This window comes from Geotrypetes seraphini, chromosome 1, assembly GCF_902459505.1.
Source record: "Geotrypetes seraphini chromosome 1, aGeoSer1.1, whole genome shotgun sequence".
NCBI classification, from domain to species: Eukaryota; Metazoa; Chordata; class Amphibia; order Gymnophiona; family Dermophiidae; genus Geotrypetes; species Geotrypetes seraphini.
In genome coordinates, this window is record NC_047084.1 from 312427050 (window position 1) to 312445032 (window position 17983).

General features: G+C 42.3%; 1 protein-coding gene across 8 annotated transcripts in view; it reads right to left on the minus strand.

Annotated features, from left to right (window-relative positions):
- The window catches only part of SEC24B (SEC24 homolog B, COPII coat complex component), a 237619-nt gene that overhangs the window by 210619 nt on the left and 9017 nt on the right, over nt 1-17983 (minus strand). For 7 of the 8 annotated variants that reach the window (XM_033956191.1, XM_033956237.1, XM_033956226.1 and 4 more), the window contains exons 2-3: nt 16594-16765; nt 3591-4304 (exon numbers count right to left, since the gene is read on the minus strand). In XM_033956191.1, the coding sequence (XP_033812082.1) occupies nt 3591-4304; nt 16594-16765 (886 nt within the window). The remainder of the gene's footprint in view (nt 1-3590; nt 4305-16593; nt 16766-17983) is intronic. The other variant, XM_033956246.1, reaches the window with a different exon arrangement.

Here is a 17983-nt window from a genome sequence, read left to right on the forward strand (position 1 = left end):
GATTGAACTTAACAGGGTGAAAGCTAGTGATTAACAGCTCAAGGGATCAGTTATTGAGGAGAAAGAGTTGTACGGGTCAGCTGCCTAGATACTTCAGGAACAGATATGTTTTTAGGCAGAGGCACTGTGCAGTATTTTTTGTTAATAATCTGTAATGTATATTCTTGGAATGATGCCATACGATTTCCCATGTTTTGTTACTGAAATTCAATAAAAATTTTATGAACTAAAAAAAAAAAAAAAAGAATTGAACCTTGAGGTATGCCAAAGGAGTCAGTGTAATTATTTGATGTAGAGTTGTCAAAAGCAACCTTTGAAGAGCGATCTAAAAAGTATGATCTGAACCAATTCAATACTTGATCGGACATGCCAATAGAGGATAATCTGTTAATAAGTAAATGGTGGTCAACAGTGTCAAAGGCTGAGGATAAATCAAGTGAGACCAAAAGAACAGGTTTGTGATGATCCAAATAGTACTGAACATAAGAACATAAGAAGTTGCCTCTGCTGAGTCAGACCAGAGGTCCATCTCGCCCAGCGGTCCGCTCTCGCGGCGGCCCATCAGGCCCACTGCCTGAACAGTGGTCTCTGACTAATTTTACAAATTACCTCTAATCCTATCCCTATAACCTTACCTCTACTCTTATCTGTACCCCTCAATCCCTTTGTCCTCCAGGTACCTGTCCAGACCTTCTTTGAAGCCTTGTAGCGTGCTTCTGCTTATCACATCCTCCGGTAGCGCGTTCCGTGTATCCACCACCCTCTGGGTGAAAAAGAACTTCCTGGCATTTGTTCTAAACCTTTCCCCTCTCAATTTCTCCGAGTGCCCCCTTGTATTTGTGGTTCCCCAGAGTTTGAAAAATCTGTCCCTGTCCACTTTTTCTATGCCCTTCATGATCTTGAAGGTTTCTATCATGTCTCCTCTAAGTCGTCGCTTTTCCAGCGAGAAAAGCCCCAGCTTTTTCAGTCTGTCAGAATATGAGAGGTCCCCCATACCCTTTATTAGCTTAGTTGCTCTTCTCTGGACTCTCTCAAGTACCGCCATATCCTTCTTGAGGTACGGCGACCAGTACTGAACACAGTACTCCAGGTGCGGGCGCACCATTGCACAATACAGTGGCAGGATGACTTCCTTCGTCCTGGTCGTGATTCCTTTCTTAATGATACCCAACATTCTGTTCACTTTCCTTGAGGCTGTGGCGCACTGCGCCAACGCCTTCAATGTTGTGTCCACCATCACTCCCAGGTCTCTTTCAAGGTTGCTCACCCCTAGCGGTGATCCCCCCATCTAGTAAGTGAACATCGGGTTCTTCTTCCCAACATGCATGACCTTGCATTTCCCTATGTTGAAGCTCATTTGCCACTTTTTGGCCCACTCTACCAGCGTTGTCAGATCTTTTTGGAGGTCTTCGCAGTCCTCCATGGTTTTGACCCTGTTGTATAGTTTAGTGTCATCCGCAAATTTAATAACCTCACATTTTGTTCCCGCCTCCAGGTCGTTAATAAATATATTGAACAGAAGTGGTCCCAGCACCGATCCCTGCGGAACTCCGCTCGTGACCCATTTCCAATCTGAGTAATGGCCCTTTACTCCAACCCTCTGTTTCCTGTCCGCCTTCCTGTTTCCTGAAGGTTAGTTGTTAGGCCGATCATGGAGTGTTCTGTCGAATGGTTGGTCCTAAAGTCCGCAAGATTGGGATGTAAGACGTGTGTTTTGTCCACAAAGTCAGTTATGTGATTAAAAATTACCTTTTCTACTATTTTAGCAAGGAAGGGAATATTCACTATAGGTCGGTAGTTTGATTCATTTGCGGTTGATTCTTTACGATTTTTAATAATTGGGCGGATAACTGACTCTTTCCATTCCTTCATGATGAATCCATTAGTTAAACTGTTTTCAATCAAAGTCCCCCCCCCCCCCCCCCGGGGGCAGAAGCAGTATCTCCGGCCGAATGAAGATAAGTCTTACAGAGGGTTAAAACAAAATCTAGGGAAAAACCCCCTGGCAGCCCCATGGGACTCCCTGCCATAGCAGGGGACCCAGCAAAAACTTGCCCGTTTCTCCAATACAAGGAGGAAAGTCACCTGAGGCTAAAGAAAAAATGGAGGTGCTTCCCAGCAAAATCGGAGCTCTGGAGACCTGCAGCGTCTGAGAGGCCTGAAACGCCCCAGTCGCTATAGCAAGCAAGCTGGCAGCAGCGGTAAGGGAGTCCCAGCAGCATCGGTGGTAAGGGAATCCTTTTTGCCCTGACCATCGGCAGCTGGGGAACCTCCCACATGGGCAGCAGGGGAACCCCGGGCTTCCCCGCTGTCTGCTCCTGACCCGCGAAGAACCTGCGGAGGGAATCCCTGGCCGCTGGCACCCGATGCTGACAAGGATCCCCCTCCGCTTCGGCCTGCACAGCACTTGCACAGGCCGGCTGCGAGTGCCTCATGTCTGCAGCACAATGAGCACTTTTTCGTTTGTAAAGTGCTCATTGCGCAATACGCGACCTAGCTAGAATAAAAGTGCCAGTTAGTACAAAAATACAGCAAAATACAGTATATTTAAAGGAACAGAACCCTTTAGACCAGCACAGCCTCAGGATTTGGGGTTTTTTTCCCTCCAGAACAGACTTCATTGGCTCTCTAAGCTGGAGGCCTGACTGGTATCAGTGGCCAAGCTGCCAGCTGAGGCACCTTTACAAAAACTTGTGGAGGTGGAGGAAGGGGGGTGGGAGTGACCCAACTCGAGACCCATCGGGTTTGACACCCCCGAGGTCAGACGGATCTTCAAACAGGACCCGTCCAAGCTCCGTCCGGCTCCAGAAAGGGGACTAGGAGTCCTAAACAAAATTCAACAGCTCTATCAAGGGAAGCCTAAATTTTTTTTTATCTTACCACCTGCTTGGAGACTGAGCAAGACTGGTTTAGGAGGGGGGAGCCTCAGCTAATATACTACAACCAAAATTTTGGTCTCAGTTTCCACCTGCTGGTCACAGTGAGCTATTATCCATCAGTAAAGAACTGTACTGGGCTAGAGAGCAACAAAGAATATAGTTTTCTAATATAGATCCTTCTTCTCTGTGATATGGACTTTAAGATTTCTTTATTAGTTTCTTGTGAAAATTATGTTGGTTTTGTGTTTTAATTTTGATTGTTACCTTTTCTATTATTTGGATGTTAATGTGAAAATTCTTAAATTAAAAAAAAAAGTAAAAGCATGCTTGTCAAGACACCCAGGAACAGGCATGTCCAACAAGGGAGAAATGCTTCAGCCTGAACAAATTCATGTAAACCGTTCTGAGTTCACTTGGGAGAATGGAATAGAAAATTGAATAAATTAAAAAATATATACTGCTCTTCATCACTACACATGAGGGAAGCAGGGCACTAACACCAATGAATTCAGTTCACTATGCTGAAAAACTGTTGTAATTTATTATTTTGAATCAAAAACGTAACCTGCTACTTGCTATCCTGCAGTGTGGTTTTAACAGCTTTCAGGTGCATGTCTACAAACCACAATGCAGTCTGTTAAATTTGTGCGAGAAACCCAATCTTAAGAATCATCTTGTGCTCTATTCAGATATTTTCCTTATGCAGAATACCTGCTCTCTTTTGGTTGTTTTCTGAAGACAGGGGCCCAGTATGGTTTCTGTTGAGGACATCTGTAGCTGGTGGCTGGCTTGTAGCTGCCCATGATACAGCATCATACTGCGATGGATGTGATACAGTTGATTTATGAGCAGGTAACATATTATCTGAAAACTGTCCAACAGCTGGAATGTTTTGGGATGTAAACCTTTGTCCATACTGACTAGACACAGGCATGGGGGAATAAGAAACATTAGGATATATACTACTATAAGCAGTCTGTACTGTATAATGTCCAGATAAAGGGGGATATCCCTGAGGTATAAATGAAGAGGTGGCACAATGTGCTGCTGAAGTGTCGTAGTGCCCACTGAATGTGGAGTATGGTTGTGCAGTTCCAGTATGTACAGGGGGCAACTGTGGTGAAGAAGATACAGTCACTCCTTGGGAAGGTTCTAGAGTTGAGCCCGGAGGATAGGAGCCTGAAGGTAGTTTGTGGTACAGGGGTCCTCGTTGAGTGTTTAATGCAGCAGGGCCCACATTAGGCATCACCACATTTGGTGTGTTCATCGGATAGACAGCAGAGTAGTAGCCTGAACTGAACTGGGTATTCAAGTGTGGAGGGTTAGCTTTATTCTGAACTTGAGGGAACGGTCCTGAAGGAACACTGTAGTTTGGAGGACAGAATTCATATCCAGTTGGCGATGGCATTTGATTCTGTGCTGGACCTAAAAAGAATGACAAAAAGCAGAAACATTTATAAACACAAAATAAACCTTATTTACAATGAGCTTCAATGATTTGATATCTTATACATTTACCCCATAATTCTACAAAGTGTGCCTAAAGTTAGGTGCCTACATCTCCATGCCTAACCGATGTAGGTGCCTAACTCAACTGGCAATAATAATTGGCAATTAACACCACAAAATGGACATTATGTAATATAACATAACTTAATACTTTATTTATAAACCGTAATATGCCCGAGTTAATTGAAAGGTGCCCAACAAAAGGGAGGCGTGATTAGGGGGCAGAATGTGGGCATGTTTTGCAGTTAGGCGCCTGTTTTTGACTTGGGCAAACGCATTTAGGCCAAGAGAACCCTAGCATAAATATGGTGTGTCTAAAAGTTAGGATTCCTAGCACGCTTAACTTTTATAGAATCACGCTCAGGTGACTTATATAGCATTGGGGCCTCAGAATGAAAAAATAAGTTTGGTGCCCAGTTATAGGAACCATGAATTCCAGTTTGCACTGGGGAGGGGGCCTGTTGCTCTGACTGGCTCAGGTTGTTTACGGCCCCTCCTATGAATATGAATGACAGAGACTTTGAAAACCCAACTGGCCAGGTGGTCCCTTAGGACTGGGTTGAATACCACTGCCATAAAGGACAAGCTGGACACACTGGCAGATGCAACCGCAGTGCTCCCTTCATGAATCTGGAAATGTCAGGGTAAGAGGCCAATATTATTTTTCATTCAACTTGAGTGACTTTAAAATTTATAGATGCTTTAACTCCTATTCCAATACAGCAAACCAACTGACAATCCCTATGGTTGAACTTCAAGATACAATCAGCGAGTCTAAAATCCTCTGGAAACATTGGTTGCAGGCAGGCATTCATACTTCAAATGATGTAATTCTGAACAAGAAAATGGTAAATTAATTACAGTTACAACAATCATTTGGCATATCAAAGTCTCAAGGTTATAAATGGTTGCAGTTGAAGCAGGCCATTCAGAAGGGGTTCCCTGACTGGCGCAATTTAAAAAAACAGTACAGCTTGCCGGGTCTATGCTTCCAGACAGATTTTCAAGGGCATTAGGCCGCTAAGTGGTACAAATTAATATCTGAATATTTGGCAAAAAATACCTAAAACAAGTATAAGAGACATTTGGAGTATAGAAAGAAAACAGCATATTTCTGCTACGCAATGGCCACGGATTTGGACTTGGAGAATGAGATGTACAGTGTCAACAAATTTGGTTGAGACAAATTTTTACTCATCGTGGAAAGTACTCCGTATAAAACCTGCATATGCTAGCAGTTCAGCCACATATGCAGGTTTTATATGGAGTAGTACTTTCCATGATGAGTAAAAGAGAATTGTGATTCTGTTTATCACGACTTAACTACAAGACTCCTGAGGCAGGCCCCTTGTGGGCCGAAACACGATCGTGTTGAGTCAATCACAATAAAAAGAGACTGAACACCATTGGTCACTTTTGTTGTTGTTTTTTTTGCTATTCACGGTTATGAAGGCAGATTCTTCCATTCGTATTCCAGAAGAAAACATAAGAACAGCAACTCCATCTCTATGCAAACAAACAGCATCCATTTAGAGAGATATCCCCAGAACAATCAAAAAGAATGCCTCCAATCATCAAACGGTGTCTGTTTAAAGAGACATCCCTCAGAAATGAAGGTCCATCAAGACCATCTAGTTCTACATTCAGATATTTGTAAATCCATCTCTGTTCCCGTTGATAGAAAAGTCTTGTTATAGTACCTTTCCTGATGGAATTAAGGATGGCCATACATTTAAGATCTTCAAATTTATGCCTTTTTTCAGACAATGTTGAACCATAGGGGCTTCCAATTTATCAGCCGATATACAATATCTATGTTCTAAGAGTCCTGTTTTCAATTTGCAAGAGAGCTGGCCTATATATAAAGATTACAAGGACATACAATTCTGTACACTGCATTCACAGAAATGTAAGTGGAGGAACAAATTACCAATATCATTTTCTGGCCCTTTGTCCACCAAAATTGCCCATATATTGCACCATGTACAACTGATAAGCCACAATTCTTGCTGATAACATTTCAACATTTCTCCCTGGAACACTTTTATAAGCAGTAGTGGAAAATTGTGGCCTTTGAAATTTCTATGAACTTACAGTCTTCATCATAAAGCATATGGAGACAGACTTAAAGATCTCAATATGTATTTTGAGAAAAAAGTGGGAGAGGAGAGATATGAAACATTTAAATTCCTTCATGGCTCTAATGTACAGGAGGCGAGCCTCTTTCCATTGAAAGGAAGGTCTTAAATGAGGGGGCATAGGATACAAAAATAATACCCTCAATTTTGGTTTAGTATTAGACCAATAGAGAACATAACATAAGAACATAAGCAATGCCTCCGCTGGGTCAGACCTGAGGTCCATTGCGCCCAGCAGCCTGCTCATGCGGCGGCCCAACAGGTCCAGGACCTGTGTAGTAATCCTCTATCTATACCTCTATCTATACCTTTTCCAGCAGGAAATTGTCCAATCCTTTCTTAAACCCCAGTACCGTACTCTGCCCTATTATGTCCTCTGGAAGCGCATTCCAGGTGTCCACCGCACGTTGGGTAAAGAAGAACTTCCTAGCATTTGTTTTGAATCTGTCCCCTTTCAACTTTTCTGAATGCCCTCTTGTTCTTTTATTTTTTGAAAGTTTGAAGAATCTGTCCCTCTCTACTCTCTCTATGCCCTTCATGATCTTTTAAATCTCTATCATAGCTCCTCTAAGTCTCCTCTTCTCCAGGGAAAAGAGATCCAGTTTTCTCCAATCTCTCAGCGTATGAAAGGTTTTCCATCCCTTTTATCAGACGTGTCGCTCTCCTCTGAACCCTCTCGAGGAACGCTATTTCCTTCTTAAGGTACGGTGACCAATATTGGATGCAGTACTCCAGATGCGGACGCACCATCGCCCGATACAACGGCAGGATAACTTCTTTCGTTCTGGTAGTAATACTCTTCTTGATTATACCTAGCATTCTATTCGCTCTCTTAGCGGCCGCTGCGCCATCGGCTTCATTGTCATGTCCACCATTACCCCCAAGTCCCTTTCTTGGGTACTCTCATTCAATAACATCCCTCCCGTCATATTGTTGTACCTCAGGTTTCTGCTTCCCACATGCAATACTTTACATTTCTCAACGTTGAACTTCATCTGCCATCTCGTCGCCCATTCTCCTAGTTTGTTCAAGTCCCTTTGCAATTCTTCGCAGTCCTCCTTAGTCTGAGCTCCACTAAATAGTTTGGTTTCGTCCGCAAATTTTATTATCTCACACTTCGTCCCTGTTTCTAGATCATTTATGAATATATTAAATAGCAGCGGCCTGAGCACCAAGCCCTGCGGAACACCACTCGTGACCCTCCTCCAGTCCGAGTAGTGGCCCTTCACCCCTACCCGCCAACCAGTTTCTGATCCATCTATGTACGTCTCTGTCTACCCCATGGTTCTTCAGTTTCCGGAGTAGACGTTCATGAGGTACCTTGTCAAAGGCTTTTTTGAAATCTAGGTATATGATGTCTTTGGGGTCTCCTCTGTCCATCTGTTTGTTAATTCCTTCGAAGAAGTGCAATAAGTTAGTTTTGATATCAAAACATAAGTAGCAAAATAAGAGATTGTTTCATATTCCTGAAGTCCCCCAAAGTACATTGTACACTAATGGTAATTATTTCAATTAGTGATATGCTAGTAAAAGTTTATACAAACTATTTTACTTATAGGTCTTGTCTCCTATCTTTCCAAGTCATGCCTTCAAACAATGTTAATGCTCCTTCATCTTGCACAGAATCTCACTGCTGGTGTCGCCTATGAGACAGCTACCTCATTTTTTTTCAGCATTATATGGTTCTAGGTGAGAGTCTGAGCCATGTAATACTCAAATTTTTTCACAGTTCATTAAGGGCTCCTTATACAAAGGTGTGCTAGTGTTTTTAACGCATGCACCGGATTAGTGCGCGCTAGCTGAAAATCTACCGCCTGCTCAAAAGGAGGCGATAGCGGCTAGCACGTGAGGCAATTTAGCACACCTATTCCATGCATTAAGGCCTTAGCGAGGCTTTGTAAAAGCAGCCCTAAGTCTTGTGAGAATAGAATGAACATTAGCTTGGATACAGCATGACTCAAATTCAGAGTTGCAAAGTCTAAAGCAAAACAGAACTTCAAAAGCTTTACACTCTGCTGAAATGACTTCTAGGTGTTTTCTTCCTTTCCATACGTAAAAATGAAAATGTATCGTTCTATTTTTATGGTTGAAGACCCAATTTTGTGGCATGCTCTGCTATTACATTTAGGATCAGTACCATCTTTACCTTTCTACTTTCAGAAAGTTAAAAGTATCTCTTTTTTAGCAGGCTCTCTTAGGATAGACTAAAGCAGCGGTCTCAAACACGAGGCCCGCGGGCCGCATGCGGCTCTCTAGGTGCTATTTTGCGGCCCGCGGTCTGGACACGATGATCAACTGCTCCCTTGCTGCAGTTGATTGTTCCGGTAAAAGCTGCGGCCGGTGGCGGCTCCTGGTGCCATCTACACCAGCATTTCTCTTCCCCCTTCTCTTGTGGAGCAGCAGCGTATCTGGCCGGCTTAATCATCGTTCCGTTCAAAGCCGCGGGTGGCGGCTCCTCGCGCTATCCACTCCTGCATCGGAAGCCTCTCTGACGTCACAACATCAGAGAGGCTTCTGATGCAGGAGCGGATCTCGTGAGGAGCCGCCACCCGCGGCTTTGAACGGATCAATTGACTGAGCAAGGGAATCGGCCAGACACGCTGCTGCTCCACAAGGAAGGGAACGGAAGGGGAGGGGAAAGAGAAAAGCTTCTGCTGCATAGGAAAGGGGGACCCTAGGGAAATGCTGCTGCTGCTGCTGCTGCACAGGGAAAGGGAGGGAAGGGGGAAGAGAAATGCCTCTCCTGCACAGGAAAGGGGGAAGGGAAATGCTGCTGCTGCACCACAGGGAAAGGGAGGGGGAGGGAAAGTGGTTGAGAAATGCTTCTGCTACACAGGAAAGGGGGAAGGGAAATGCTGCTTCTGTTGCTGCTGCACCCAAATTGGGGAAAGAGAGGGAAGGTAGGAGAAGGAAGATAAGGGAGAGGAGAGGAACAAGAAATGCCAAGTTCATGGGAGGGAGGGAAGGAATGGAGATACCAGACCATGGAGGGGGAGGGATAGATGCCAGGGCATGGGGGAGGGAAGGAGACAGATGCCAGACCAGGGGAAAGGAAGGAAGGAGGGAGGGAGGGAGAGAAAGGAAGGAAAGAGATGTCAGACCATGGAAATAGGGATGGAAGAAGAGAGATATAGAAGGGAAGGTAAGACATGGAAATGTAGATTTTGAAAAGAAAGCAGAAAAATTGAATAAGTTAATGCCAAAGATGGATGCAAGGCAGAAAGTGAAGACGGAGAGAAAAAATAGTCAAAGGACAAGAAGGCCCTGGAAATATTGTTAAAAGCACAGAAAAATAAAGTCACCAGCCAACAAAGGTAGGGAAAATGATTTTATTTTCAATATAGTGATTGAAATGTGTCAGTTTTGAGAAAGAAAAGATATTAAACTTTAAATGTGAGGGCTGCAGAAAAAATAGAGTACTTGGAGGGCCGCAGAAAAAATAGTTAATGTCTTATTAAAGAAATGACAATTTTGCATAAGGTAAAACTCTTTATAGTTAATATATCTTTCCTTTTAACTGTTAAAGGAAAGTTTTATAAACTATAAAGAGTTTTACCTCATGCAAAGTTGTAATTTCTTTAATAAGACATTAACTATTTTTTCTGCGGCCCTCCAAGTACCTACAAATCCAAAAGGTGGCCCCGCAAAGGGTTTGAGTTTGAGACCACTGGACTAAAGTATACTAAATGATGCTTTATTGCCCAGCTGATGTTTTCATATTTGTTTTATTATTCTGACACAATATGATTATTATCGTATATATTCAAATATAAGTGGACCCAAATATAAACAAAGGTTGACTTGAATATAAACAGGGCAGGGGGGAGGGGAGGTTAATATTCAAGTGCCTTCTCGGCTCTGTACACAGCAACCACTGCGAGCCCCTCACTCCCTGTCCTATACCCAGCCCCACTCCCTCCCAGGCTCTGCATCCTGCCCTATACCCCTCCCTCCATGGCTCTGCACCCTGTCTCCCTCTTCCCTCCCTCTCTCCTAATGCCATGCAGGCTTCCAGTGGGCCTGCTGTTAGACTTGATGGGCCAAGACAGGAGAGGTCACTCCCGTCTCTTGTCCTGGCTGATTGCGACTTCTTTTACCTCCCTCCCACCTCCCCCACTTAACTTTAAAATCCCCTGTAGGCCAAGACGGGCCAGGACAGGAGGGATCTCTCCTGCCTACTGTCCTGGCTGACTGACTTCTTTTACCTCCCTCCTGCCTCCCCTGCATATCTTTAAAATCCCCGGTGGCCAAGCAGTACACTCCCCCGCGTATCTTTAAAATCCCTGGTGATCCAGCAGTGAATTGGAGCAAGAGTGGCCTTCCCGCACTCTTGTTCCGTGGAGAACTGCTAATGAATTGCTCCCACGAGTTCTTGCTGACCTGAATATAAATCAAGACCCCTCTATTTTGGGGTCTTTTTTTTGGCCCCAAAATCTCAGCTTATATTTGAGTATATAGTATAAGGTATTATTAATTTTTAAGTTATATTTTATTGTGCTTATTTATTTATTTGCTATTTGATTATATATGGTTTTTTTTGTTGTTTGCTAATTTCCCATATTTGTTAATGAGGATAAAACATTTTGTAAATAAAGTTGTTTGGAAGGTAGTACCAGCAGCAAAATTTGAAAAAATAGGTAGAAGAGTTTGTATATTGAGAGAACAAAGTCAGGGATCTGCATTTAGGCTCAATGGGGACCGTTACTGGCCCCCGGGCCTTACAAAGAATGCTGTTCTTATGCACCAAGAGTGCTGAAAATAATATAAAAGTATGTAAGGCCAAAAATAAAAGGAGCACTGTTACTCCTGTTTTACATTTGCAATACCAAAGCAGCAGCCTATAACTTTGCAAATATTTCTCATGTACACATTCATTCTTGTGAAAGGAATACAAAGATGAGAAACATGGTGTGGTTTGATACTGTCAGCAACATAGAATTGTTCTGCTACTACTTTTAGCTTTACTATACCACTAGAGAGACCAAATAAGCAACAATGCCCAAGGGCACAGCAACACTTCTGCATCAAGCTTGATTTTAAAAGACAAAACAAAACCAAGGCAGGACAACAAAACACTAATTCTAGTAATAAAAAACAGAGACATTTTAGAAGCCGTATTAAGAAACAATGCTTTTTAGATGAAATATTAGATTCTTACCTTTACTAATCTTCTGTCTTGTAAATCTCACTCTATTCCTCAAGTGGGTAGTCAATCCCAACTCATGAGATTTCTTGTAGGAAGCTTCATTTACATATTTTGACCTTCCCCTCTTACCTCAGGAGAGCCTTCTGACTTCCAGTTGGCACAAACTCCACAAGAAATAAGTCTAATCTGCTCCTACCAACCTCTAGAAACATCAGAACAATCAATCAGAAATTACTGTATTTTTCAGACCATAAGATGCATCGGGCCATAAGGTGCACCCCATTAAAAAATTAATGCAAAAAAAAAAAAAAAGGCATCAAAGGCTGGAAACAATCAAATTTGGTTCAGAATTTTTTTCTTCTTGGTTTTTCCTCCTCTACACGTAGGTTCATCTGGTGGTCTGGTGCTGGGAAGCTCAAAGCCTGAAGTCACCCACTGCCGCCTGAGCAACCCCCCCCCCCCCCGTACCATTTTTAGTGGCAGTGGTCCAGCATGGTCTCCTGGGCGGTTGCCTTTGTATTAGAAGTGCGACGCACAATGCAGGAGCATGACCTTTGCACTTCCTGCCTGGTCCCGCACCGCTCTGTGGAAAAAGTGCATCTTATGGTCCAAAAAATACGGTAATAACATCGTAAACAGTGAAAACAAGGAGACCAGCCTGCACTAACAGTGAGGGGAGCAGTAACTAAGGACTCATCCCCACCCCAAAGCAAAGGTGCACAATATTTTGTGGATATTATTCTCAAAAAAATTCTCATGAGAAAATTAAAGAGTCAAAGGATAGGAGGCAATGTTCAGTTGTGAAGTAGGAATTGGCTATTGGACAGAAAATAGAAGGTAAGGTTAAGGGGCCATTTTCTCAATGAAGGAGGGCAAATAGTGGAGTGCCGCAGTGATTTGTACTGGGACTGGTGCTATTTAACATATTTAAAAATGATCTGAAAATTGGAATGACAAGTGAAGTGATTGAATTTGCAGATGATAGAAAACTATTCAAAGCTATCACAACACATTAAGACTATGAAAAATTGGAATTGGAAGACTGGGCTTCCAAATGACAGATAAAATTTAATGTGGACAAATGCGATGCACATTGGGAAGAATAATCCAAATCATAGTTACCTGATACTAGGGTCAACCTTAGGAGTCAGCACCCATGAAAAAGATCTGGGTTTCATTGTAAACACTACTCTGAAATCTATGCCCAGTGTGCAGCTGCGGCACAAAAAGCAAACAAGATGCTAGGAATTCTAAGGCAAGGGATAGTAAATAAGACCAAGAATATTATAATGCCTCTGTATTGCTCCATGGTGTGTCCTCATCTTGAATACTGTGCACAGTTTTGGTTGCCATATCTCAAAAAAGATACAGTATAGTGGAATTAGAAAAGGTTCAAAGAAGAGCAACCAAAATGATAAAGGCGATAGAACTCCTCTTGTATAAGGAAAGACTAAAGAGGTTAGGGCTCTACAACTTGGAAAAGAGATGGTTAAGGGGGGATGTGATCGAGGTCTAGAAAATCCTGACTGGTGTAGAACAGGTAAGAGTGAATCTATTTTTCACCCTTTCCAAAAGTACAAAAACCAGGGAACACACAATGAAATTACACAGGAATACTTTTAAAACAAATAATAAGAGATTGTGTAGGAGATGCAAGATGGCTGTGGTACAGACGCTTTGAGAGCGACGCTTCTGACCGCTCCACTCATTATCTTTTTTCTTCTTGCTAATCAGCTTCGCGGCCTATTTACCTGGATGCCAAAGAGAAGGGGCAGGAGTGCGGCCAGGGCCTCGCGGCACTCCGATGTGCCCTCCTTCGGCAGAGTCGACGAGATGCTGTGGCGATTGCAGCAGGCAGTTTTGCCTGAGTCGGGAGTAAGCCCGCTGAGAGCACCTAAAGGGGGAGAGTTCGGGGTTGTCTCTCTAGGGCTAGAGACCACCTTAAGTCCCGACCTGAGAGCTCCACCTCCGCGACCCCGGTCTACCAGTTCTCCAGGGGTGGAGATGGGGGATGAACTTCCCCCTGAGGTAGCAGGGTCATTATTGGAGACTGAGAAGGCAGTACTCTCTGACCAGGGAGCAGCTGCAGAAGAAGCCGGGGTAGGACAAGCAACTGGAGGCGTAGGATTCCAGCCAGAACTTAACCAGGGGAACTTTTCTTCTTCTGACGGTGAGCATTTTTACACCCAGCAAAGTTTTCCAATTTGGGAGAAACCAACGAGACTTTAGATTCACTATGGGATCTGATAGCAAATTTCACTAAGACTATTAGTCCCAATTTCTATTACATTGAAGGGAAATTGATCCAACCCTCTAGAGAGCTGAAAGATTTGGCTGCGGATGTGACTGTTTCAAAGGCAACAATTCAAAAGCTTGACCAAGATATTTCTATGACTAAACAAGTACAGGAGTCCTTAATCCAAAGATAATATCAACTTAAGGAAGAAATTGGAAACACTTGAAAATAACTCCCGGAATAATAATTTGAGATTAATTAACTTCCCTAGGTTAACTACGGTTACTTCTAGGAAAATGCTTAGGAGATACCTGATAGAAATTTTGCAAGTTTCAGAAGAAACTTTACCACCATTTGTTCAAGTGTATTACTTACCAAATAAAGAAGGGGCCCAATTGCAGGCTAAATCACTGAATCAAGCATTACTGAATGTTTCTGAAATCTTAGAAACTTCAGATAGAGAAACAGTTGTACTTTCTACAATGATTTTGACTGTAGCTCTCGCAACAGATAAAATATGGTTGTTGAGACTTTTCTTTAAAAACAGACAGAAAGAGTTTCTTGGTTGTAAAATACAAATGTTTCCTGACCTTTCCAGAGAAACTCAAAAGTGACGTAGAGAATTTCTGTTGTTGAAATCTGGAGTCACTTCACTGGGAGCAACATTTTAGTTGAGACATCCCTGCAAGTGTATTATTTGCTACCGTTCAGTTAAATATGTCTTTTTTGAACCACAACAGTTAACTGCTTTTCTGGCTATGTCTCGACTTGCCAAAGAGAAACCAACAGCTCTATAATTTATATATCTGCCCATACCTCAGTTCTGTCTGTAACTTATCATCTAATTATCTCTTTTTGCTCACTTTAATGTAATCTTGGATCCATATTTTGAGGACTTGAGTTGAGTTAGTTGAAAGAATTTCCATGTATTTTGTTTAATTTGGTTTGACTATGATTTATATTGGATATAGGTCATAATCAAACCAAATTAAACAAAATACATGGAAATTCTTTCAACTAACTCAACTCAAGTCCTCAAAATATGGATCCAAGATTACATTAAAGTGAGCAAAAAGAGATAATTAGATGATAAGTTACAGACAGAACTGAGGTATGGGCAGATATATAAATTATAGAGCTGTTGGTTTCTCTTTGTCCAGTCGAGACATAGCCAGAAAAGCAGTTAACTGTTGTGGTTCAAAAAAGACATATTTAACTGAACGGTAGCAAATAATACACTTGCAGGGATGTCTCAACTAAAATTTTGCTCCCAGTGAAGTGACTCCAGATTTCAACAACAGAAATTCCCTACGTCACTTTTGAGTTTCTCTGGAAAGGTCAGGAAACATTTGTATTTTACAACCAAGAAACTCTTTCTGTCTGTTTTTAAAGAAAAGTCTCAACATATCCTACTAACTTACTTTCATATCCTACTAACTTACTTTCTGTACAAGTGATTACTTGGTATGTCATTTGAAAATCAATAAAATAATAAAAAATAAATAAAAATAAAACAAATAGTAGGAAATATTTTTTTACTCAAAGAATAGTTAAACTCTGGAACTCGTTACTAGAGGAGGTTGATTGGTAGCATGGAATATTGCTAAGAACTCACAAGTAGACAAACAAACAAAAGAGATATCAACAATGAATATTATAATCCCCCCAACTTCCACCATCCCTCAGTCTCCCCAAATCCCACTCCAATGCCACATCCCCCAGCAGGCCTTGGCTCTTATGACCCACTGAGCCTATAAAGAGAACTAAACCCAACAACTACCATACACTCAACATTCTGGTGTGCATCTCTATGTTATATAATCACTTCTGCTCTATCTCACAAAGTATTCAAAACGAAACTCCTCTTTGGGGATAGCATTTGTATATGAGTGTCCCAAATCTTCAAGAACTGCTCCCTATGTTTGGATGAACTCATGGCATCTCCCACCTCCCAGGTACATAACAAGCCTAGTTGGTTCTTTCATTTCCAATAAGCTGGAGGTTCTTGTGATATTTATGATTTTTGGGCAACATATGTACTACTTTTTAATTACATATAGTATATAGCGTTATCAGGGATAGAAAAATCCTGGTCCTAGCCCAGTTGATATATATATTTTTTTTATTCCTGGGCTTTTATTGCAGAAGGTGTGACTGTGGCCTGGTGGAGCGAGCTACAGAATAACAGGAGATGGAGATGTTGTCTGTCACAAGTGGGAAGGTGAGGAAATGCAGTAAAGAAAGAATGTGTGGAAGAAGCTGAAGGAACAAGGAGGAAGAACAGGAAAATAGTGGAAGTGAAGCACATACCAGCTGGCCCCTTTCCCCTTTAAAAGCAACCTCTTACCCCATCTTTTCTAGAAAAAAAAAAAGCACCATGTAAGCAAAACAGCAAACATGGACAGACAAGCTTAAAAAGAGAACAAGAACAAAGGAAAACTCCCTCAATATATTGTGAGAGAAAACAGCTATATTTCTTGCTGATTCCTAAATATTTTACCTGAAGCTTCAATTTTACAAATATATTTTTCCATACCTGGCATTTAAAACTTTCTGATCAAACATAGGACAAAACTTTGAAGAAATGAATCTTAATAGCTATTTCGCACTTGTAGATGAAAACCACTGATCACAAATAACCATATCCATTGGGCATTAAGTAGGGATATCTCAGCTGTAACATACCAACTACTGTCTCAGGAGGTCCCTGGTCAAATCCACCTTTATTGAAGCCTTCCTGTCCGAAGTCACTGCCTCCTCTTCCTCCACCTCGTCCGAAACTGCCACCTCCATGTCCTTGATTGAAGCCTCCTCTCCCTCGAAAAGACATTTTTCTCTCAAGAGAGTTCCGAGACAACTAGGAGAACAGTTTCATTAAAAAATTAATGCAAAAAAAAAAGGCATCAAAGGCTGGAAACAATCCAATTTTTTTAAGGGTTAGTACAGCTACTGAGACACTAAGGGCTCCTTTTATCAAGCCGTGCTAACGGTTTAACGCGCTTAATAACACACGTTAAACCATCGGTCGCGCTAGCCGCTAACGCCTCCCTTGAGCAGGCGGTAATTTATTGGCCAGCGTGGGGGTTAACGCATGATGAAACGTCACGCGCATTAACCCCGATAGCGCGGCTTGATAAAAGGAGCCTTAAGAGCCAAATGCACTTTAGCAACAATCACATTTGCCAACCCGATGCACAAAATGGCTCACCACATGTTTTCCCCTCAATCGTCCATTTTCCAATCTGGCCATGCAAATTAGCTATTTGATATTAAAACCCTATGCAAACTATCCGAGCGATTGATGTACTAACATTGCTTGGCAAGGCACAAAAAAAAAAGCGATTATAAAAAAGCACAGATGCTGTGCTGATGTTACACATGCAGAATATCTGCCCCATTAAAAAAGAAAAAAAGCACACACCCCCTTCGATGATGGCCCTCCCTGAAGTCTTCTTAACAATCCAGCACCGGGGACCAACCCCCATCCCAGCAAATTCAGCAGGAGGGATGCCCATCCCTCCTGCCTTAGCAACCCACCAAACCTACTTCCACCCCCTGTGTGAGAAAAATTTGGCATGAGGGAACAACCGAGAGGCAGGGAAACCCCAAAGCACATATTATGCCTGTGTAACACACACTGCATCTGTGCCATTAAAAAAAAAAAAAAAAAGTTTCCTAAACCAAAAATTTGAGTGGCAGAGGCTGCTTCGGGGCTTCCCATGCCTCTCAGTTGTTCAGGTTTCCCCTGACAGCTCTGTGTACGTGTGAGGGTCATTCTCACAGTGATTAATCAGACGGGAGAAATGGGGATTATGATGAATCTCCACACAAATCATTTGCATGCCAAATTTTTAGTGCATCAATAGCACTTTTAGAATCAGCCAAAAATTGGATCAGAGCAGACCCACGTGGTCTTACCGATCCTGTTTAGTGCATCTAGCTCTAATTGAATTAACCAGTGATTATGACATACATGAGTTTTTAAAATACATATGGTGGACGATTTTATAATTTATTTAGCCCGCCCTCCCAAAGGAGCCCAGAACCTGCATGTTTTGTGTCACTTCCAACACAT